Source organism: Helianthus annuus, chromosome 10 (assembly GCF_002127325.2).
Source record: "Helianthus annuus cultivar XRQ/B chromosome 10, HanXRQr2.0-SUNRISE, whole genome shotgun sequence".
NCBI classification, from domain to species: domain Eukaryota; kingdom Viridiplantae; phylum Streptophyta; class Magnoliopsida; order Asterales; family Asteraceae; genus Helianthus; species Helianthus annuus.
The window spans coordinates 147,475,554-147,499,281 of NC_035442.2; the positions used below are offsets into that span (position 1 = coordinate 147,475,554).

General features: G+C 37.9%; 3 protein-coding genes across 3 annotated transcripts in view; 2 read left to right on the forward strand and 1 right to left on the reverse strand.

Moving 5' to 3' along the window:
• Positions 1-4,558: 4,558 nt before the first annotated feature.
• LOC110882838 lies at positions 4,559-5,038 on the reverse strand. The gene has a single exon (XM_022130756.1). It carries the CDS (start codon positions 5,036-5,038, stop codon positions 4,559-4,561), a length of 480 nt encoding a protein of 159 aa, XP_021986448.1.
• Positions 5,039-20,718: 15,680 nt separating this feature from the next.
• On the forward strand, positions 20,719-22,677 carry LOC110885987 (1-aminocyclopropane-1-carboxylate oxidase 3). The gene is made up of 4 exons (XM_022133731.2): positions 20,719-20,883; positions 21,181-21,407; positions 21,479-21,812; positions 22,213-22,677. Exons 1-4 carry the CDS (start codon positions 20,779-20,781, stop codon positions 22,471-22,473), a joined length of 927 nt encoding a protein of 308 aa, XP_021989423.1. The 5' UTR covers positions 20,719-20,778; the 3' UTR covers positions 22,474-22,677.
• Positions 22,678-23,377: 700 nt separating this feature from the next.
• Positions 23,378-23,728, forward strand: part of LOC110882839 (1-aminocyclopropane-1-carboxylate oxidase 3-like) — a gene marked incomplete at its 5' end in the record, with an annotated part of 38,144 nt that continues 37,793 nt past the window's right edge. The window contains 2 exons of the mRNA XM_022130757.1: positions 23,378-23,542; positions 23,629-23,694. Of these exons, the coding sequence (XP_021986449.1) occupies positions 23,378-23,542; positions 23,629-23,694 (231 nt within the window). The remainder of the gene's footprint in view (positions 23,543-23,628; positions 23,695-23,728) is intronic.

Consider the following 23,728-nt stretch of genomic DNA (forward strand, 5'->3'; position numbering starts at 1 on the left):
TAAAATTCCATTTATATACAAGTTCACATACCTCACGGGGGATCACTCAACACTTGGCCGAAGGTTTTATTTTTAGCGAATCACTCGAGAGCGGCATGAAACTTACTCCTACCATAAGCTTTCCAAGCAATCAATCCTCCTCCTTTTTAACTATATACCTTTGTAAATATCAAGAGGACTTTTTGGGTGAAGGGGTAGGTTTGGGCTAAAGGTGGGTGGTTGGGTTAGTGGTTAGTAAAAGGGCGAAAAACGTAAAAAGCGTCGGTTTTTTAAAGACTTTTTATTTTTCACAATTTATTTTATTTTGATAAACCATTTCTTTCAAACAAAGTTATTTTTGATGACTTGTTTGTTTTTTTGGTTTCATCATCATCATTTTTTTTTCAGGAAGTCATAAGAAAAACCGAGCTTTGTTACTAAAAGAAAGGGTAAAAATAAAAAAAAAAAAAGTTTACGTGGGTAAAAAGAGTGATTGTTTTGGGTTAAGAAATGAAAAGGTTTAGGCTCAAAGGGGTTAACTAGGGGGATTTTGGGTAGGTGGTAAAAAAAATGAAAAATAATGGTGTAGAAAGAAAAAGGGTTAGTCCTAATGCCTCCATCATTTACTTACTCGAGTTTAAGTTGGTAAGGACCCGGAATGCATTGTCGTGGCAAGTTCTAGAGTCGTAAGAACCAAGCGGCTATTCACACAAGAAACGAAAAATGAGCATTTAGTGTAAAGATATGTATTTGTATGCTCAATAAAGGCTCAAAACTCACTTTTGTGGGAATGAGTTTTTATGTGATAAGTATATATAATCAAATTTTAACTAAGCTTGTCATGCCGTTTCATAATTTTCTTATGTTGGTTCTTTTTATCACGACGCTATCGGTTGTAAATTTGTAAAAATACCTTGTTAAAACTTGAAATTCCTAACTTAAACCTAGACAAGTAAAAAGAAAACGAAAAATTTTGGAAAAAAATTGGGGTGATTAGCTGTTCCAATAGAATTTTGTGTAAGGCTTGTTAATTAGGACTTGCAAGATTCAAAGTTTTAGCATCCCCCCCCCCCACACTTAAATTACACATTGTCCTCAATGTGTCTCAAAAATAAGTTTTTAGGTTGATTGAATGTGTAAAAGGGTGTTAAAATAAAAATTTTATGTTACTGGGCGCCTGGACACGGCCCCGTGTTCAAGTGCCAGTAACAGAAGTTTGTAAAAAGAAACAGAAGCCTGGACATGGGGGCGTGTTCAGTGAACAAGGCTTGTGTCCAGTTACCTGAACTGGGCATTTTCTGCAGATTGTGCAGCACGGGGCCGTGTCGGGTGGACACGGGCCGTGCCGAACTTGCTGTAATGTAGAAATTTTGTCGGGAAGCTCTGTTTTCGTGCATGGGGTGATGTTTCTCGTTTCCCTTGTTATCCTTCACCATCCCAAGTGGGTTTTATTAATTACAACATCATTCAAACACTAAAACCATCATTTCATTAAAGTCATAGAGAGAATTACATAACGTTCCTAGAAAATTAAAAGCAAAGAAGAAAAATAAAAGTTAAAAGTCCTAAACTAGATAGGTCAAGTGGTACATAAAATTATCATAAGGAGTTCTACTTTTTTTCATTAGGAACCAAAATCCCGGAAATAGTTTTCCGGTATTGAGAAGTGTGGTAGGACTCTCGGCCGAATGTTATTTTCCTAGATGTTACTAAAGCCATTCTTCTATCTCTCTTGGGAGGAAGAAGGCGGCTTCGTTTTCCTCAACATCTTGTGGGGGAGGAGAAACACCAACCGGGACCCCTTGTAATATGTCGCGAGGAGGCCCCGGGTGTATGGTGTACCACTCGGCTTGTATGATGACTTCAGGCACCACATTCCATGCCCTTTGGGTTACTATAGGCACCAAAGGAGGAGAGGCGAGAACGTTCAACCTCTGGTGCAAGAGGTTGACCTCCCGGAGACACCCTTCCAGTCCCACCGTTAGGTGATTGATACGGTCGACCAATGCTTCTTCCACCCCCATCATTTCATCAATAGCCCCTCTTAAAGCGTAAACATAGTTTACAAGAGAGTCTTCCGCCGTTGATGACCTCCTCCCCTGTCGGTTGTTCCTTGAGTGCGATGAAGACATTCCGCTTGTTCTGCTCGCCATTCTGGGAAAACAGACCGAAAAGAGCTCAATTTATATGAAACAGTACCTCGGACACGGCCCCGTGTCCAGTTGTCTGCAGGTTTTTAAAGCAAGGAATCTTGGAGTTTTAAATTATTTTCTTGGTTTATAGGTTAATTTTAAGCATAAATAATTCAAAACAAAGTTGTATAACTTATTTTAAGCAAGATTCCTTGAATAATGACCTTACAAACATCACAATAAAGGTTGGAATCATGAAGCTCCCAAGCTTTAATGGAGGTAGTGATTGGAAATTGAAGAAGAAGGCAATGAACAAAAGTGGAAAAGACAAGATGGCTCTTGAGAACTGATCGATGTCGTTTGGTCGGTCAAAAAAAATATTTATAAAAAGTTCCTAAATACCTTAACTAGTTAGGGTAAGTAGGGTGTCGGTCCACGAGGAGTATGTGGTCAGAATTGGTTTTCTATCTAAATTAACTAAATAAAATAAGTAATTGATTGGTTTGGTTGTTTTGTTCTTTAGAAAATAAAATCTAAACTAATGTGATTTAGAAAACAATAGTGGTAAAGGTAACCTCCTCCAAACTTCAGGTTCTAGGTTTACAAAATCTCAGTTTAATTCAATAATTGACACCACATAGACATAGTGTGGAAAAGTTGATTAGTTTGATTGGTTACTGAAAACAGGTCTTTGTCATCAGATCTCTTATAAGTCAATTAACCCTATTCACTAGCGTGAATCAACCTACTCTATGTCACCCAATCCGCTACAAGGTTTTGTCATCAACCGAACAAATTGTAAAGTAAGGACTCAAAAACACAAGCAAATAGTTCAAACAAAATCAACACATCAAATTACTTGTAAAGGTTTGTCAATCCAAAAGTAATTCCAAACATGAATAAAACTGGAAAGAAATAAAACCTAACTGAACCATCTGTCTGGAGGAGGCCACGTATGATTTAGCCACACATGGCTTGAAGCAACATCATAACAAAAGTAATATTGTTCATCAAGATCAAAGACAATTAACTTATGATTCCAATGTGTTCTTCACACCAAAAAGTCTCCAAGAACTCCCCTTTGTTTAAGCTTGTTCATTTGTTCGTGAAATAAATCCGCTCTCCATTCCGCGGGTTGGTCTAATAATGAGCCGGTTGTCCAATCCGGCTTTGGCCCCCTTGGCGGTGCATCCTCCTCCGAGTCCGGGTCACCAATCCGAGCCAATCTTCTCCTTTTTTGTTGTACCGCATCCCCTTGGGAAGAACTTGCAACTCCCTTTCCTTTCCTAGAAGCCATACCTACACACATTCAAAAACAAAGCAAACAATTCAAGTTAGTTATTTTTATCCCATCTTCCCCACACTTGCTTCATGTTATAGGTATAAATGTGCAAAAACCCAAAATTTTTATTTTTTCAAACAAAATTTTGGCATGATGTCCCCTAAAATCAGAATTTTTCCAACAAAGTTTCATGACACATCAACACATTTATACCAACAACAATCAATGGTTTACAAAGTTCTATCATCTATCTCATACAAGCAAGTGTGTAAGTAAAAACATAATGGAAACTTACAAACCTCAATGTAATTCAAAGAATGAACAAAAATTGCATACCTTGGTGTTGTAGAAGATGAGAATCACTAAAGCTTGAAGTTCACACAAAAACCCACAAAAAACCCAAAATTTCGGCACCCCTTAGGTCCAAATCCGACCCCAAAACAAAAGAAACTTCAAGATTCAAGACTAAATCTGAATTCCTTGTGAAATTTCACCCAAAATGGACCCAAGAATCACCAAAATCGGACTAGATTTGAGTAAGATATGAAAGTGTGAAGGTTAGGGTTCTTAGGGTTCTTAGAGGTTAGAAGTGAAGAAGAAGAAGAAAAGGTGTGGTTGGGGATTAATGGGAGAAGTGTGTGGTTGGGGTTTTTAGATAATTGTTTTATTATTATTATTGAATTTTCGGTTTTTTTTTTTTTTTTTTTTTTATATACGAAACGACGACACGGAACAACACCCCCACTTCCGCTCGGCGCCGTACGCTACGGCTCCTGGCCGTAGCTTACGGTGAGCACTGGCAAAAATGAAGCGCCGTAGGTCAGGAGCCATCTGCCGTATGACTTTATTCATTAGATTGCCGCCGTAAGCTACGCCCCCCACCGTAGCTTACGGCGATCACTGGGCTTAGGGGGGCTGATTTTTTCTTGAAAACTTTGTTTTTTTTGTTTTTTTTTTTTTAACTTTTTATGGGCTTTTATAATTTTAAGGAGAAACATAAAATATTACCCTACCCCCCGTTAAAAACCCGTGTTGTCCTCAACACTATGTTCGGGAAATTCGTAAAAATTTCCCCACACTTGTTTCGAACACTGATTTGAACGAGACTTATTTGAAACAAAATAAATTACACTAAATATTTACAAATACCAAACCTGGGCCTCTTTCACGTTTCCTCATCATCCACTGGCCGCAAAATGTAGCCCACTTTATCTAGCTCAAGATTGTTGATATCATTCCCTTCCAAGTACGGTTTGAGGCGATGCCCGTTAACCGTTTGTTGCTTGTTTGTTCGTTCGTCTTGAATATCAACATCTCCGAACCTCCCCACTCTTCGGACAACGTAAGGACCCATCCACTTGCTTTTTAGTTTCCCCGCAAACAATTTCAACCTTGAATTATACAACCACACCTTCTGACCCACTTCAAAGTTCTTTTTCTTTATCTTAGCATCATGAACTTTTTTAAGTTTGTCTTTGTACGCGGATGCACACTCATAGGCTTGATCTCTTATTTCCTCTATCTCATTCAATTGAAGCTTTCTCGCCCGACCCGCTTCATCATAGTTTGCGTTTACCGTTTTAATTGCCCAATATGCCCGGTGTGCCAACTCCATAGGCAAATGGCATCCTTTCCCATAAACCATCCGATAAGGAGTGGTATCAAGTGGAGTTTTTGTAAACAATCTTGATCGTACATCTGAGGGCCTTCATATGAAAGTTGGGAATATTCATCATAATAATCACCGTAATCGTACTCCTCTTGGTAACTCATTTCCGGATCAAATGCCAAAGGTGATAGCTTGTGAGAGCTTCTAGTACGCATGCACCTGTCAATACCTGCACACTAACACACCCAGCATAAACCAGAAAAATAACAAACTAAAAAGGATCAAAAATAACACACGTTGCGCACTACTCCCCGGCAACGGCGCCAAAATTTGACGTGATGTCGTGGTCACAATCAAATTTAATCCAATTACTACTAAATAGATAGTGGCAAGTGGGTATCGAACACAGGGAGTTTGTGGAATATGTGCTATTTCAATTGTTTATCTAAGTTAACTAAATTAAGCTAATTGCAATAAAATAAAGTTCAAGAGTTGGTTTGATTGATTGAGTTTTAAAAAACTAAATTACTATTCTAATTTCAAAATGAAAGTGTTGGTTGTAAACAATTTAGAGACAAATGATCATCTTTAGTTTCCGGTTTGCTTTGACATTTATGCTATCATTCCACTAGAAAGAACTACATAGACATAGCTCATGTGTGATTACTTGTAGTGATGAAAGGGAACTAAGTACTCAGATTCCTAGAACGTGAGGTTGTTACCCGATGATCAATTAACCCTTACCCAAGTCTAATTTTACCCATGATATCTCGATTGCCAACGGCACCAAGAACGTATGATTTCAAACTAGATTAACATAAGAATCAACAATTTACAACAAAGCAATCACACACCATAACAAACAAATCATAAAGATAAAGATTGTTATTCTAGAAATTAGGAAATCAAAGTATAAAGTCTTACAAACCTTCAACTAAAGACAATCATAACAAGTTTAGCCACTCATGGCTTTAACAAACATCATAACAAAGTCTTGATCTTCCAAGTAAGTTAGAAACATAAGAACAATGATTAAAGATGTCTTCAAGCTCCCAAGAACAACCAAAAATCGTCTCTAATTGTTGTGTAACCGAATGGGATTGATTAGAGGTGAAAGGGCATCATAAATCCGCATTAAAAGGTGGAAGTTACACATTTACGTAGGTCAGCGCCGTAAGCTACGGTGGCCACCGTAGCTTACGGTGGCTTGGAATGGCTTACGGTGGCTTTAAACTGTCATACGGTGACAAAAAGTGCCAGTCGGCGCCGTAAGCTACGGCCCTTGCCGTAGCTTACGGCAGGCTTCAGCATGAAAACTTGTTTTCAGCATAACTTTTTCGTTTCAACTCCGTTTTCTTCACCGTTTTCGCCTACGTTCTCGTAATTTCGCCCTCTATCATGCTATCCTCTTAATTCTTCAATTCCAAAAATTGATTTTTTTCATTGATGCTCCAAATCACTTCCCTTTTAAGCTCTATTTGCACCTGCACGTCCAAACAACTAGTAGTTACCAAGTTCAAACAATTAAACGTGTAAAGCATGGGATTTTAATCTTTTTAAGGCACTTAAGGGTTGTCCTACGGACCACCCGTCACATCCCCACACTTACCCGTTGCTTGTCCCAAGCAACTCATTCACTAACCAACTCAAAACCACAAGCGATCAACATGCAAACCAAGCTAAAATGTACCGTCCTTTTACAAACTTTTTATCATACCACAAGACACACCCCTCACAACAACTCTCGGTGACAAGTAATATTAGCAACATTATGCTAACACGCTCAATGCAAATGTGTGATTGTGCGACAATAAGCTTGTATACAAATCAAGTTTCCTCCTATCAAATACCTAGCATGCTTATGAATCTAAAGGACTTACGGGTTATAACGGGGCTATGTGTAAAGGTAGGAAAATGGTGGGATATATATGCAAGAGCTAATTGATTTGACCCGGTTTTTATTTCTACTACTAAACAAAGCAAACATCAACTATATACACAACTTCTTCAACATTCTCAACTACTATTGCAACTAAATACTTCTTTTTTTTTTGTATTTTTCTCATATTTTTCTCTTTCTTTTTTTTTTCTTTTCTTTCTTCTTTTTTCTTCATTTTCTTCATAACACATAAAACTCAACAATATATACAAGAACATCAACAATCACAAACTAAATTCCTAAACCGGGTCGTTTCAATAGGTAAAGTTTTTTTTTTTTTTTTTTTTTTTTTTGTAAGAAGTAGGTTTGGGTCACAACCGAATAGTATAAGGCTCAAACATGGCTTTCTAAAGACCAAACCCCCACCCCTCACAATACCAAACTCATATATGTAACGTATGAGGTCCAACCCCCAATTCCCACACTCTCACACATTCGGACGAGGCTACCTAAAAATCCCTATCATTTTCACAAGCATGCTAATCCTAGGCTTCAACAAGAATTCGTACACAAGTTCTACTAACACAATACAAACACCGCCACTTAAAACAAAGAAATATTCTCTAATAATCATATGTGGCTCAAACACTCACCAAGAAATGACTAGAAAGGGGTGTCGGTGTGTCAAATGGAACAATATCAAGTTTTCAAATTTTTGACACTTTTACTTGGTTTCACAAAAAATATTAACTTCTCAAAAATTTCCCCCCATCCCCACACTTGGGATACATTGTCCCAATGTATGGTTTTGAGGGAAAGATCGCTTTCAACAAAAACACCAACATTTGCTTTACATCTCGAACCCCAAATTTCTTTTTTTTTTATTTTTTATTTTATCAACTAATACCAATATTTTAATACTAAAGAACATAACAAGACTAAGGAAAGAGTACATTGACCTGGTGAAGTTTGACACAACAGATGTTGTAGATAATCCGACTTCCTATCATCACCTTCACACAACTCTTCGCACATCTTCCCCACGCTTATCTAAAAACACCTTGGGTTGCCTCCCAAGCAGCGCTAAAGTTTAGGTCTTCAGCCCGACCGTACCTGATATGTCTCAAGGTGGTCTCAATGCACATTTACCTTTTTCGTTGCTGATGTAAGCACGGTGTTTGATTCTTCTATTGTGTGTGTGCTTTGTCACGTCCCATCTTTCTTTGCAAAATTCTTTAAATCCACATTTTCCTACCGAATTTCCAACAAATGCTCGGTAGTTTACTCTACACTTCACTACTTCGTTTTCTGTGCCCAACAAATCCAAACTCTCCCATAAACATAACTTATGAATGAAATCTCCCACATCATGAAGTGCCACCTTCCTAGTTTCTAAACATGCATCCTTAACACTCTTGGTTTCCATAACCACCACAGCCGGAGAGTTGTAATCAACTTTGATTGGTTCATCAAGTAAAAGGCCCTCAACTTTGCTCTCCATAGGTGGTTCCTCCACAATAATTTCAATTGTATATTCCTCATTTGGCCCTAATAACTCAGTTTCAAGTTCGGGAGGACTCACAACCTTTTCTTCTACATCACCCATAGGTGTCATTTGTTCAATCTGCACATATATCCAGTGTTGTTTTGCTTGACGTTTTTCCAATATCGACGTCCCTGGCCTCATCTCTTTCACCTCTTTTGGTAACAAATCATATTTCCATTCCAAAAGTTCTACTCGTTCTTCCATTGACAAATGAGGTTTTATTAATTCTTTTTCAACATGAACCATGTGTCTCTTTCTCATCATCTCGTCAAGACTTTCAGATTTATGTGACTGATAGTGCAAAGTAGGTTGTTGGGTTACATATTCATAACCATACTGATCAAATGTATACTGAGCATGATAATAATCTTGATCGTACATCTGAGGGCCTTCATATGAAAGTTGGGAATATTCATCATAATAATCACCGTAATCGTACTCCTCTTGGTAACTCATTTCCGGATCAAATGCCAAAGGTGATAGCTTGTGAGAGCTTCTAGTACGCATGCACCTGTCAATACCTGCACACTAACACACCCAGCATAAACCAGAAAAATAACAAACTAAAAAGGATCAAAAATAACACACGTTGCGCACTACTCCCCGGCAACGGCGCCAAAATTTGACGTGATGTCGTGGTCACAATCAAATTTAATCCAATTACTACTAAATAGATAGTGGCAAGTGGGTATCGAACACAGGGAGTTTGTGGAATATGTGCTATTTCAATTGTTTATCTAAGTTAACTAAATTAAGCTAATTGCAATAAAATAAAGTTCAAGAGTTGGTTTGATTGATTGAGTTTTAAAAAACTAAATTACTATTCTAATTTCAAAATGAAAGTGTTGGTTGTAAACAATTTAGAGACAAATGATCATCTTTAGTTTCCGGTTTGCTTTGACATTTATGCTATCATTCCACTAGAAAGAACTACATAGACATAGCTCATGTGTGATTACTTGTAGTGATGAAAGGGAACTAAGTACTCAGATTCCTAGAACGTGAGGTTGTTACCCGATGATCAATTAACCCTTACCCAAGTCTAGTTTTACCCATGATATCTCGATTGCCAACGGCACCAAGAACGTATGATTTCAAACTAGATTAACATAAGAATCAACAATTTACAACAAAGCAATCACACACCATAACAAACAAATCATAAAGATAAAGATTGTTATTCTAGAAATTAGGAAATCAAAGCATAAAGTCTTACAAACCTTCAACTAAAGACAATCATAACAAGTTTAGCCACTCATGGCTTTAACAAACATCATAACAAAGTCTTGATCTTCCAAGTAAGTTAGAAACATAAGAACAATGATTAAAGATGTCTTCAAGCTCCCAAGAACAACCAAAAATCGTCTCTAATTGTTGTGTAACCGAATGGGATTGATTAGAGGTGAAAGGGCATCATAAATCCGCATTAAAAGGTGGAAGTTACACATTTACGTAGGTCAGCGCCGTAAGCTACGGTGGCCACCGTAGCTTACGGTGGCTTGGAATGGCTTACGGTGGCTTTAAACTGTCATACGGTGACAAAAAGTGCCAGTCGGCGCCGTAAGCTACGGCCCTTGCCGTAGCTTACGGCAGGCTTCAGCATGAAAACTTGTTTTCAGCATAACTTTTTCGTTTCAACTCCGTTTTCTTCACCGTTTTCGCCTACGTTCTCGTAATTTCGCCCTCTATCATGCTATCCTCTTAATTCTTCAATTCCAAAAATTGATTTTTTTCATTGATGCTCCAAATCACTTCCCTTTTAAGCTCTATTTGCACCTGCACGTCCAAACAACTAGTAGTTACCAAGTTCAAACAATTAAACGTGTAAAGCATGGGATTTTAATCTTTTTAAGGCACTTAAGGGTTGTCCTATGGACCACCCGTCAAGAACCTTCTTTTAGAACATACCTAGGATGGTATGAGTGAAGATCCTAGAAATCTCTGTCTTTTGGAGTGGTCCAAATGAGCAGGAATCTTGCTGCATTTATAGAAAACGACAGCACGCTGGACACGGCCCCGTGTTGGCTGGACACGGCCCCTTGTGCAGACAGAATCCTGACACATTTTTTCCGTATTCTGATGAAATCAGAAGAGAATCTTTCGGCGGACACGGGGGCGTGTTGACCTGTGGAGTTTACCTATTTTCAAGGAACTTATCCGGATCGGGCGGTTCCTTACTGGATGGAACAACCCCAAAGTGCCTAAGATACCTTAATTGCTCTAGATTAAGACGAGAACACAAGAGGTTGTCGGTGAGGGTGATTACTATGCTAAATATAGGTGGACAAGTCCAACCCTTTCCCGGGCTCACAATAAAGAAGGTGTATGCCGAATCGCTCAGGTCTATGTATGCATCGAACGAAGTCGATGGAGAGTCCTTCACGGCACAATCGGCACAGGGACAACTATCGTCCAAGTCTTCGCTATAGTTAAAGTTAATGTCAGGAACAACGAAGTTGTTTTCATTTAAATGCGACCCCAACAATTCTTCTTGGTTGTCGTCTTGAGATGAATTAAGGAAATCCATCTTAAGTTCTTTTAACCAATTAAGAACTAGATCTTCTAGTTGAAATAATTCATCAAGAAGCATTTCTCCTAAAATGTCCGGTTGGGCGCATTCGAGGGAGAGATAAGGATTATTTTTACTTTCGCCCCTCTTAAAGTTACAGGAAAACGATGGGTCTATATAGTGGGGCTTATAGTTTAGAAAATAGCATTCTAACACTTTATGACGGCCACCATATAACTGACACCACGTACCATAAGAGTGCCGAAAGTAAAAATTATCATTATCACTCATTTTTGTGTCAGAAATTACCAACCGTCGGGATCTTACGGTTCTGTTTTCAGTAACTGAATCTTGGGCACGTGGGCGTGTTGAGTGGGCACGGCCCCGTGTTTAGCGTACTGTCTGACTTAAAACAGGATTGCCAGTTCCAATGATTGGGCACGAGGCGTGTTCAGCGGGCACGGCCCGTGCTGAGTTCTGCAGAAGCTGAAAAATTTAAGAAAATCCTAAAAAAATAAAATAAAATAAAATGATTAGGCCGCTGATTCCTAACTTTCTTAAAATCCTTGTGTCCCCGGCAGCGGCGCCAAAAACTTGATGTGCGTGAAGTGTGTATATAATTTAGGCGTACATTTTAAGCCCTTTTTACACTTTTTAGCCAAGTTTTAAATTTATAAACACGATATTCACTAACACTAAACACATATATGAGCAAGTGCACCCATCGTGGACGTAGTATAGTGTTGGTAAAATACCGAGGTCGTCCAAGGACACAATGTGGTAGGCCCCTCTTTTGAAAGGGTCGGATTATTGAAAGATAATTAATTAAGTTATTAATGCATAATGTGGTAGGCCCCTCTTTTGAAGGCAACGTTACCCTCGGCTAAGTAGTCTAAGTCAGCAGGGATACAGTCCTAAGTAGCCGGGTTAAAGTTTTAATAGTAGTTTGACTTATGAGGGGATCAAAGAGTTTGGACCCCCGCCATCCAATACTGGTGGGTATTGAAGGAGGTCCTACTAAATTTGACCCAGGTCCTTTGCAGGATCTATACACTGAACAATGGCAAGACTCTTACCAAACCGTTCCCTTAACCCCCGACCAGGTAGCCAACATACCTCCATATAGACCGTGGAGATATGAATGGTGAAAATATTTTATTTTATATAGACAGTAAAATAATGCCAAGACACCACGAACAAACGTTAAGGAAGAATCACCTTCAACATAAGAAACTAGTAATTAAAGTCATTAATACAAAACCAATTAAAAAGTGCAAAATATTAAAAATAAAAAGTATTACACTAGGCAAACATGGCCTTTGATTGTCAAGAACTCTTACGATCAATCTTGGATCCCGAGATGACTCACACACTCTATGATGGACAATGGATAATGGTGGTGGATGATGGTGTTGTGATGGTAGTGGGTGGTGGGTGAAGTGTGGGAGAGGTGGTGTGCCAAGGGATGAGTTGCAAGAGCTCCAAGCACTCCTATTTATAGGCTGAACAGAAGCTCGGGCACGGCCCCGTGTCCACTGGGCACGGCCTCGTGTCCATCCTCCTTTCTTTCTTCATTAAATACAGTTTGTCTGCATTAGTTGACCACACCCCCGTGTCCGCTGAGCACGACCCAGTGTGCAGAAGCATATCTGTACTATCAAGATTTGCCAGGATTCCGCGAATCTTATAGTTGACCACGGCCCCGTGTCCACTGAGCACGGCCCCGTGGTGGGCGATGGAAGCTTCTACAACTTTGTCTTTTCTACTGACACTTGGGCACGCCCCCGTGCTCACCGAGCACAGGGCGTTTTCAGTCTTCTGTCTTCTTGTTTTGCTTGGGAAGATGCTGTCGAGAGGTCGGGCATACCACGTTTGCTCCTTTTCTTGTATTTATGTTAGATTTAGCTGCCTTTTTGTTTCTTTTGTTTATTTGAGCTCATTTAATCCTGAAAATACAAAAGGAAGACAAAAGCACACTTTTTCCAACATTAGTACTAAAAAGGGTTAGTTTTATACCACAATTGATGTAATTTATATGTTGCATTTTGTGCACATCATTAACACCAAAGGAACAGAATTAAAAGATATTCCTGTAGTATCTAAATTCGCAGATGTCTTTACAGAAGAGTTACCTGGATTACCGCCAGATCGAGAGGTTGAACTTAGAATTCACCTGATACCAGGAACGGCACCGATCGCCAAAGCACCATATCGACTAGCACCAATGGAGATGCAGGAATTGAAGAAACAGCTTGACGAACTACTTGAAAAAAGGTTTCATACAGCCTAGCTCATCGCCATGGAGAGCACCGGTATTGTTTGTCAAGAAGAAAGACGGATCGATGCGTATGTGCATTGATTACCGGAAATTGAATAAGGTTACGATTAAAAACAGGTACCCATTACCAAGAATCAATGACCTGTTCGATCAACTTCAAGGAGCTCGATTCTTTTCTAGGATCGATTTACGCTCCGGATATCATCAATTGAAAGTACCGGAAGAGGACATGCCTAAAACTGCTTTCAGAACAAGGTACGGTCATTATGAATTTACAGTCATGCCATTTGGTTTAACCAATTCCCCAGCCGCATTTATGGACATGATGAACAGGATATGTAAACCATACCTGGATAAATTCATAATCGTCTTTATAGACGATAATCTGATTTACTCTAAGAGTAAAGAGGAACATGCAGAAAATTTACATATACTTCTAACATTGTTGAGAAAAGAAAAGCTTTATGCTAAATTCTCCAAATGCGAATTCTGTTTGCAAGAAGTGCAATTCCTTGGACACTTGGTTAATCATGAAGGAATTCATGTGGATCCCACAAAGATCGAGGCAATTACCAAATGGAAAATCCCCGAGTCACCAACGGAAGTAAGAAGTTTTCTTAGACTGGCAGGATATTATAGACGTTTTATTCAAGATTTCTCTAGAATAATCATTCCATTGACCAAACTGATTTGCAAATCAGTTAAGTTTGAATGGGGACCAAAACAAGAGAAAACATTTAGGATTTTAAAACAAACGTTAACCAATGCACCAATACTCGCGTTGCCTGAAGGAACTGAAGACTTTGTAGTCTATTGTGACGCATCTAAGTTAGGATACGGATGTGTGATGATGCAATGTCAAAAGGTTATAGCTTATACCTCTAGACAGCTTAAGAAACATGAAAAATTATACAACCCATGAACTAGAGTTAGGAGCCATAATTTTTGCCCTTAAGATTTGGAGACACTATCTTTACGGTAGTAAGTTCGTTGTCTTCACAAATCATAAGAGTTTAAGATATATCTTTCGACAGAAAGAGTTAAACATGAGGCAAAGACGTTGGATGGAAATTCTTAGTGATTATGAATGTCATATCCAGTATCATGCAGGGAAGGGTAACATAGTAGCTGATGCTTTAAGTCGAAAATATCAAGAAAAGCCAAAACGAGTACGCTCTCTCAGGTTAAATCTGTAGATAGATTTAAATGAGCAAATTAGAATAATATAGGAAACAGCAGTCAAGGATGATGCGGAAGGTCTAAAAGGAATGATTAAGGAATTAGAGAAAGGAACAGATAGAATTTGGAGATTTCATTAAAAAAAAAGAATCTGGATACCTGTTAAAGGAAACCTACAAGACCAAATTTTAGAAGAACCCATAAATCTAAGTATACAATGCATTCTGGAAGTGATAAAATGTATCAAGATTTAAGAAAGAATTTCTGGTGGATAGGAATGAAAAAGGATATAGCAAATTATGTTGCAAAATGTCTAACCTGCTCACAGGTTAAAGCTGAACATCAAAAACCTTCAGGGTTATTGCAACAATTAGAGATGCCAATCTGGAAATGGGAATTAATAACAATGGACTTTGTTACCAAATTACCCAAGACACGAAAAGGTAATGATATAATCTGGGTGATTGTAGATAGATTGACCAAATTTGCTCATTTCTTACCAATGAAGGAAACTTTCAGTATGGAACACTTAGCCAAGCTATATGTAAATGAAATAGTTTCATTACATGGAATTCCTTTATCTATTGTGTCTGACAGAGATAGCCGTTTTACTTCTCATTTTTGGACAAGTTTCCAAAAAGCAATGGGAACCAGGTTGAATCTAAGCACAACTTATTATCCTCAAACGGACGGACAAAGCGAAAGGACAATACAGACAATTGAAGATATGCTTAGAGCCTGTGTAATTGATTTTGGAGGAAATTGGGACTATCACTTACCTCTCATAGAATTTTCCTACAACAACAATTATCATACAAGCATTAATGTTGCATCGTTTGAAGCACTTTATGGACGAAAATACCGAACTCCGGTCTTTTGGGCAGAGATTGGAGAAAAGCAACTATCTGGACCAGAGATAGTATAGGAAACAACTGACAAAATTATTCAAGTCAAGGAAAGACTAAAAGCAGCACGAGATCGTCAAAAGAGTTTCTCCATGGAAAGGAGTTGTTAGAATCATTAAAAGAGGAAAGCTAAGCCCAAGGTATGTTGGACCTTTTGAGAATATCAAACGAATAGGACCGGTAGCTTATCAACTATGATTGCCAGAAGAGATGGCAGGAATACATGATGTATTTCATGTATGTAACCTCAAGAAATGCTTAGCAGACGAATTACTGGTAATACCTCTTCAAGACATAGATGTAAATGAGAAACTTAAGTTTGTAGAGAAACCACTTTAGATTGAAGATAGAAACATCAAGAATCTCAAACATAAGAGATTAATTTTGGTCAAAGTGAAATGGGATTCAAAGAGAGGACCAGAATACACATGGGAACTCGAGTCAGAAATGCAAAAGAAATATCCACACCTATTCCAATAAATCTCGAGGACGAGATTTAAAACAAGGTGGGGAGGATATAACAACCCTAGAAAAATGCCCTAAAATACACCTCGTATACGAGAACCGGACCCGTATAACCTTAATTTTACTTAAAAACAAATAAAATAATGATTTATTGCCACTCGCGGGTCGTGACATGGTCAAGGGGGATGGCTCGCGGGGCGCGATAGCCCATTGTGTGCCGGACACCCCTTGTGCCACGTGTCCCGACGTTTAGTGAAGCTACATGCCACCTGGCCACCCTAGCCGTAGCTAGGGGTCTCTCACGGGGCGCGACAAGATCAGGGGGAGGGGGTCGCGGGGCGCGAGGACCTTCGAATTCACCTATAAATTGAGCGGAGGCGGCACATTTCAAATCGTTCATCAATCCCTTTCACTCTCAACTTCTGTAGGCGAAAATTATAGTTAAAATACCCATGATTCACGAAGCTCTGCCCCGTTGTAAGTATTTTAACCCCGATCACTAATTCATTACCCTACCCGATTGATCTAGGGCCCCGTAACGCATGTCGAGGCTCTGCCTGACTAAGTTCGTTGGGGTTCTGTCTCGTGTTGTATGGCTAATGTGATTTGGGTTATCTTACTAACACGTATGCATTGTATGTTTTTAATAGAAAATAATCAGGAAAAATCAACAGGAAGCCATAAAAACACCTAAGTCTACAATGTGAGTTATTCTCTTTTTCTACCAAACTGTGTTACAAAATCTCAAATGTTTTCAGTTATACTTAACAGTGATTGAGTCTTTGTATTCTACAATTGATGCCGGTATGTGGGGTTTTGTATACACTACTAGTCAAGCGTTACTATTGGACAAAGAGTTAGCCAATAGTAATATGACAATGGTCATGGAACTGCCAATATGACAAATACTGAATGAGTAATTTGGTAGATATAAACATTGTAATCGCTCTCAATACTGTAAAGTTATAAAAGCTTATTTTGATTAAACTGGGATGCACTCGCCAGTATTTCTTGCTGATAAAATCTTTTAAAACGCATTTCAGGTAACTTAATGTGAAGCTATAAGAAGCCAGCTATGGAGCACTGAAGGCTTAAAGAAAGTGGCTATAAAAGTTACCTAAATAAAAGGAGATTATGTTTTCAATAATTAGGGTTTATCCTTATAAATGTATTATGAATAAAACACGAGTTTTATCCCATTTGTTTATTATAAAAGTTTGGTGTTTTGAAACTCTGAATTTTATTTCCTAACTATGATCCTGATGTCTCATTTCCGCTGCAAAATTAATAAAACACTGATACCACTTGACTGGTTCGCGGCTCCCGCTCCCAGGGTAGGGGTCGGGGGTTGCGACATTTCGTGTTGGGAGCCATTTTGAAAGTGAAATCTTTTTGAAAAATCCTTTGAACAAATGATCCTTTTAGATTGAAAGCGACGACTGGTGATTGCAATTTCGGAGTTTAACTCTTTGTGAAATGCTTTTCTTTGATGAACTGGTTGGTGCATATGTCTATTGCCTACGTCTTTGTGTCGTGTCATGATTTATAGAATTGTATAACATGTAATAGGTTGAATGTTAGTTTGAGATTTGTTTTGTAATGTACTCATTCATATGGATAAGCTAGTCCGCACGGATGAGAGTCTCATCTGTACGGATAAGCTGGTCCGCACGAGAGTCTCATCCGCCCCAAACCAAATGTCTATAAATAGGATTTTGGGGCGCATGAGCTCATAACTCGTGATTCACTCTAGAGGTGAAGCTTTGTCAAAACTCAACCATGTACTATTATATTGTTAAAAGTAAATGAGAATAGAGAAAATTGAAGAATTCTTGTGTTTCTACTTCTTTATCATGGATTCCGCACATTGTAGTGAAGATTAGATATCACCAGGGGCTATAAAGTCGATCAAACCGATCCTATCAGGTCTTTGTTATGGTAAAGGGAAAACCTCTGTAATTTGGGGGTTTTATAGGGTTTAAGTAACAATGGTGATGACGTGGCCAACGGTTACTTTTTGAGTGACGTGGCACGCCTCTATTTGTGTAAAAACAAATCTCTGTTTTGATGCAAAGGTCTGTTCTAAAGGTATAACCCACTGAGAAAACCCTTTGATGAAGGAAATGAATGTTTGTTTAGCAAAGTTCTGTTTTGAAAACTCTGTTCGGTACATGTGTTGAAACCACTGTTGGGTTAAAAACAGAGTTTTAAAGAGAAAAACAGTGGTGTACTTTGACATTTTTAGTCAAACTGTGGACGATGAATCAGTGATTCTTTGTTTCAGACAGTGGTTGAGTATTACCAATCAGAGTTCTGAACTAATCGGAGTTTTGAACCGCTGAAACAGTTTTTTCACTCTTTTGAACAGAGCTTTGTGTTTGATGATTTTTGAACAATCTTATTTAGAAAGATATTTTGGGATTTTCAAAGCGACATTGTAATGTTTTTATTTAGGTTTTGAGATACATTTATTTTACTCCATGTTTATCATCAAATTTTCAAAAGTAGAAGTATCCAAAGCTTTTGTGAATACATCTACTAGCTGATCTGCAATGGTAACATCGTGAAGTGATATTATGTAAGACCCATTCTAATCAAACATTGACTTTTATAGTAGTTTGCATACAAACATATTTGCATATTGAATTTTATAGTAGTTTGCATATAAACATATTTGTATATCGCCTTTTTGAGTAGTTTGCATACAAACATATTTGCATATACAAATATGTAACACTCTAACTCGTTTTATAGAATATTTTTAATAAAAGGATGATTTGGTCCCAATTTTTTTTTTATAAATAAATAACTTATTTGTCTAGGTTAACCAATCACTCAGACGAACCGACAAAACGAATTATTACACTTGATCTGCATTATACTATATTGAAGCTTTAAAACCCGAAAGCTTTGCCATGTATGATCATGCTTAAACTTTCCAAAAGGATGATCCCGAGAAAAAAAAAAGCGGTTTGGGAGTGTTCGGTTCTTCGTGTGCTTGGTCATCTGTCTGTCCTGTCCCCGCCTTAGTGAAACCCTGTCATAAACACTAAAAACAATTAGTGTTTAAGTTATACGGTCAAACAATTAGTAATCGAAACATTTAAACGAAGACATTAAGCACAATTTTTTTTATGTCGGCCTCCTTACCCGGCCGGGTCAGTTGAAAATGTGTTTTCTTTTCAAACTACTCTTTCGTTTTGTAGTTAATTTACCAACCGATCCGTTATGAGGTATTTTGCATTCTAAAACATACCTCCCACTATATTACCAACATTCTAATTATGTCCATCAACCACAACTCGATTGTGTTGTTTACATTAGACAAACCATGTTTATCATATGCAATTTAGTGATTGATTACAAATGCAGTATATAAACTGTTCTCTATGCATATTCGGCCGAAGAAGGGAGAAAGTATTTCTTGATGTCGCGATTCAAGAAGGAAAAATAACTACAAAGCACAAACATAAAAGACGCATATTCGATAGAACAAAGGTATAAATTAACGGTTTGAAAACTTTTAGCCAATATCCCCGTGTATACGCCATAACCATCGCATGGTAACTCCTCTCAAAATATTATTGAGTAAACTTTTTGATAAGCAGATGTGAAGTAATCTTATTGGTATCGACTTCTTGCGATTCAAGAAGAGGAAAAGATCACACCAAACATGGAAAACCCAATATCACTGGAATGGAAAATAAAAACGACAAAGTTGGAAACGGATATGCTTTGATTGAATAATATTTGAAAAGTGTTACCTTTGATGTTGAACATATCCAATTGATGATGACGATTTGAGACTGGAGTTTGAATGAGTAAGAGAGGGATTGAGGAAGGGTTCCGTGGATTCAGTTATTGTTAGAGGATGTGGTAGAATGTAATTTATTATTAGGGTATGGTTTGGAATATTTAGTTCTGTGTAACACCACTTCTTTTTTGTTTTTTGTTTTTGTTTTTTTTTAAGAAACGGTACTTCGTCAACTGCTGTAGTAGTACGTTAAAATGTCAATTGAATATGGGATCTAAACGACGTGATGTTTTGGCCAAGGGGTTTTTCAAAACGTCATTTTTTTTTTTTGAAACGGTATGTTCATTTATGCAAGGGATGTAACCTAAGATGGTACCCCAATTTACTAGTAATTCTATAAGAGTATAATTAGAGAGCAAGGTAAATCTATCCTATCTTGAAAAGTTGGCATCATTCATCGTGCCTCCTTCCCTTGCTCATGGACAAAATGGTAGTGTTGAAGGTCGGAAACGCACTCGCTAAAACCGTCTTTCATTTCTTAGGCACTCCAATATTCCTTAAGAATAATAGTCATGGATTTTGCCGTACCTTGTATACCTCTAAAATTATTGGTTGTTCATAGTTCCTACCTAAATCAAACTTCAGTTTGTTCTCATATTTTTCAAAATTTGAGGTCTAAACCAAATTTCCAAAGGGAATACAACTCATTATCATCTTGATTTCCATTTAAAAACTCTTTTATCCACATCCAAATAGCAAGTTATGGCTGCTTAAACATTTAGTTTTGTATTGTAATAGTTGTATTGTTTGAAGAAAAAAAAAACAAATTTGAGTTAAAAATGACCCATTTGACATAGAGACGAAAGGAGATATATAACTAAATGTTTTAAGTATCCATAACTTGGTATTTAGCCGCGTAAGTGGGTCCTCAATCCTTATTTTTTTCTATCCAAATCTTAACGTTAACAATGTGATTAATAAGGCAGAGAAATAAGTTTTAATAATCAATGTATGTCTATGTGCAATGCATACTCTATTCATGCATCATGATAAAATAATAATTTTTAATATATAAAATAATGTTCAACAAAGTTCAAAATAAAGATAAACAAGCTTAATCTTGCGATGAATAGGTCAACCATTACCACCTTAAACAAACGTGCCTAATTAATTTATCCTATAAATTGGAAGCCAAACATTCCACATTCTTCACAAATCACACAACACAAGGTAGAAGAATACTTTATTCAAAAACATAGAGATGGAGAACTTCCCTTTGATCAACATGGAGAGGCTGAATGGTGATGAGAGAAGAGCCACCATGAACAAGATTAAGGATGCTTGTGAAAACTGGGGATTCTTTGAGGTATATTTATCATCAAACAACCTTCAAGGGGGTAAGCGTTGAGACCTCTGGCAGAGGTTTCGGTTAGCTTCCACTGTTTTTCTGCCGTTAACCCTCTTGAAGGGCACTTACCCAACCCCATTGGTTATTGGTGAGGTTCCGTGAGTTTTCTTGTAAGGGATTCTCATGGTTACTAGAATAAAAAGAACGGTCACCATCAAGCATGCACATTTACCTGAAAACTATTATTGCACACCATAACAGACAGTTATTTTAAGTATGGGTTTAAATGTTTAATTATGTATCGTACGTGTGTAGTTGGTGAACCATGGAATTTCACATGAGCTGCTGGATACTGTGGAAAGAATGACAAAAGAACATTACAAGAAGTGTATGGAGCAAAGATTCAAAGAAATGGTGACAGCCAAAGCATTGGATGATGTTAAGACAGAAGTTAACAACGTCGACTGGGAGAGCACTTTCTTCTTGCGCCATCTCCCTAGTTCAAACATCTCTGAAATCCCTGATCTTGATGATGAATACAGGTAAACAATATTTTGTAGATTTAATCAATGTATTTTGCAGGATGATTATGATTACGATTATGATTATGCAGGGAAGTAATGAGGGATTTTGCTAGTAAACTAGAGAAATTAGCAGAGGAACTTTTGGATTTGCTATGTGAGAATCTTGGATTGGAGAAAGGTTACTTGAAGAAAGCATTATATGGGTCAAAGGGTCCAAATTTCGGGACCAAGGTTAGCAACTACCCACCATGCCCCATTCCGGATTTGATCAAGGGGCTAAGAGCCCATACCGATGCTGGCGGCATCATTTTGCTCTTTCAAGATGACAAAGTCAGTGGACTTCAGCTTCTTAAGGATGGTGGATGGATTGATGTGCCACCTATGCGCCATTCCATTGTCATCAACCTTGGTGACCAGATTGAGGTAAGAAAAAGAATAAAACACGATTGTGAAATAACATTAAGAATGAAAACTATTAGGGGACTAGGGGTGGTTCACTAGTGATAGAATCTATCACTCCCACTATCCAATGAAGTTTCGCCATGTCATTGACCATTTTTCCATCACTCACAACCATTTTTAGTGGGGGTGGTCATCACTCATCACCACACCCAACAATTTCCCCCCCAACCAACAATTCCACTCACAAACCCAAACCATCACGGCGTTAATTTTTCCACGCGTTACACTTTCAAACAACCCATCACTCGTTATGTTATATGGTGGCGGTGGGTGGCAATGCTTTGATCACGCGTTATACAAAACTTAACGGGACCGCCCCGTCCCCTCTTAGTGGTTTTGACGTCTTATGGTTGAATCACAGGTGATCACGAACGGAAGGTACAAAAGTGTGATGCATAGAGTAATTGCTCAAACAAATGGAACGAGAATGTCGATTGCATCCTTTTACAACCCAGGGAATGATGCCGTTATCTATCCAGCTGAGAAATTAGTGAAAGAAGAATCGAAGGATGAACAAATTTACCCAAAATTTGTATTTGATGATTATATGAAATTATATGCTGGCTTGAAGTTCCAGGGGAAAGAACCAAGGTTTGAAGCCATGAAAGAAGCAAAAGCTTAAATGTCAAGTGTTGAATCACACAGAATAACCATATGTTTTCCTTTTCTCATCTCAAATAAGCGGTGTGTGGAAGTGTGTTACATTATTTTACTTATTTCAATTTCAATAATACTCTCATACTTGGATATATAGATATGTTTATTGCTAATTTTAGTTATACACATGTGTGTATGTTGTTTTTTATATTATGAAATACCATGTATTACACGGTGTTATATAGTAAAAACGATATAATTATAGAATCTGTAAAAAAACTTTCTTTTTATTATCATATGACACTAGGGGAAGGTTCATTGGGAAACACTAAAAAAGTGGGGAATAGCGGGGAACCGGCTCAAACGAACTCTGATTGTACTCATTCCAACGGCGTTGAAACCGGCTCGTCGAACCCTAACTATGATCTTTTAACCCTAAACCCTAAATCCTAACTCCTAAACTCTAAACCCTAAAGCTAAAAAATAAGGTTAAAACCTAAGCTAAACCGTATAATCTAAACTATAAACCCTAAAAGCTAAACCCTAAAGGCTAAAGCTAAAACCTAAACCCTAAAGCTAAACCCTAAACCCTAAAGCTAAACCCTAGAGCTAAACCATAAAGCTAAACCCTAATATATTTAGGGTTTAGGGGTTATGATTTTGGGTTTAGGGTTAAGAGATCGTAGTTAGGTTTCGACGAGCCGGTTCCAACGCCGCTGGAATGAGTCCAATCGGAGTTCGTTTGAATCGGTTCCCCACTGTTCCCCACTTTTTTAGTGTTCCCCAATGAAACTCACACTATGACTGTATATACAACTAACTTAAATATATCATAAAAATCGGCCTATATTAATTAGTAACATTGAAATACCATATAAGCAAGCATTACAAGGGCTTAATACTAAAAATATGTACTGCACAATACAACCCCCGATTTGATCAAGGAGTTAAGAGCACATACTGATGCTGGTGGTATCATTTTGCTCTTTCAAGATGACAAAGTCAGCGGACTCCAGCTTCTTAAGGATGGTGAATGGATCGATGTGTCACCTTTGTGCCATTCCATCGTCATCAGCCTTAGTGACCAGATTGAGGTAAGAAAAAGAATAAAACAAGATTGTGAAATAAAATTAAGAATGAAAACTATTAGTGGTTTTGATGCCTTATGGTTTAATCACAGGCGATCACCAACAGAAGGTACAAAAGTGTGATGCATAGAGTAATTGCTCAAATAAGTGGAACATGCATGTTGTTACACCTCAACTGATGGTGGAAACATC

Coding starts and splice junctions, on each gene's coding strand:
- LOC110882838 (XM_022130756.1), bottom strand. CDS start 5,038: ATGGTTTATGGGAAAGGATGCCATTTGCCTATGGAGTTGGCACACCGG.
- LOC110885987 (XM_022133731.2), top strand. CDS start 20,779: ATGGAGAACTTCCCTTTGATCAACATGGAGAGGCTGAATGGTGATGAG. Junction 20,884..21,180: donor AAAACTGGGGATTCTTTGAG/GTATATTTATCA, acceptor GTACGTGTGTAG/TTGGTGAACCATGGAATTTC. Junction 21,813..22,212: donor ACCTTGGTGACCAGATTGAG/GTAAGAAAAAGA, acceptor GTTGAATCACAG/GTGATCACGAACGGAAGGTA.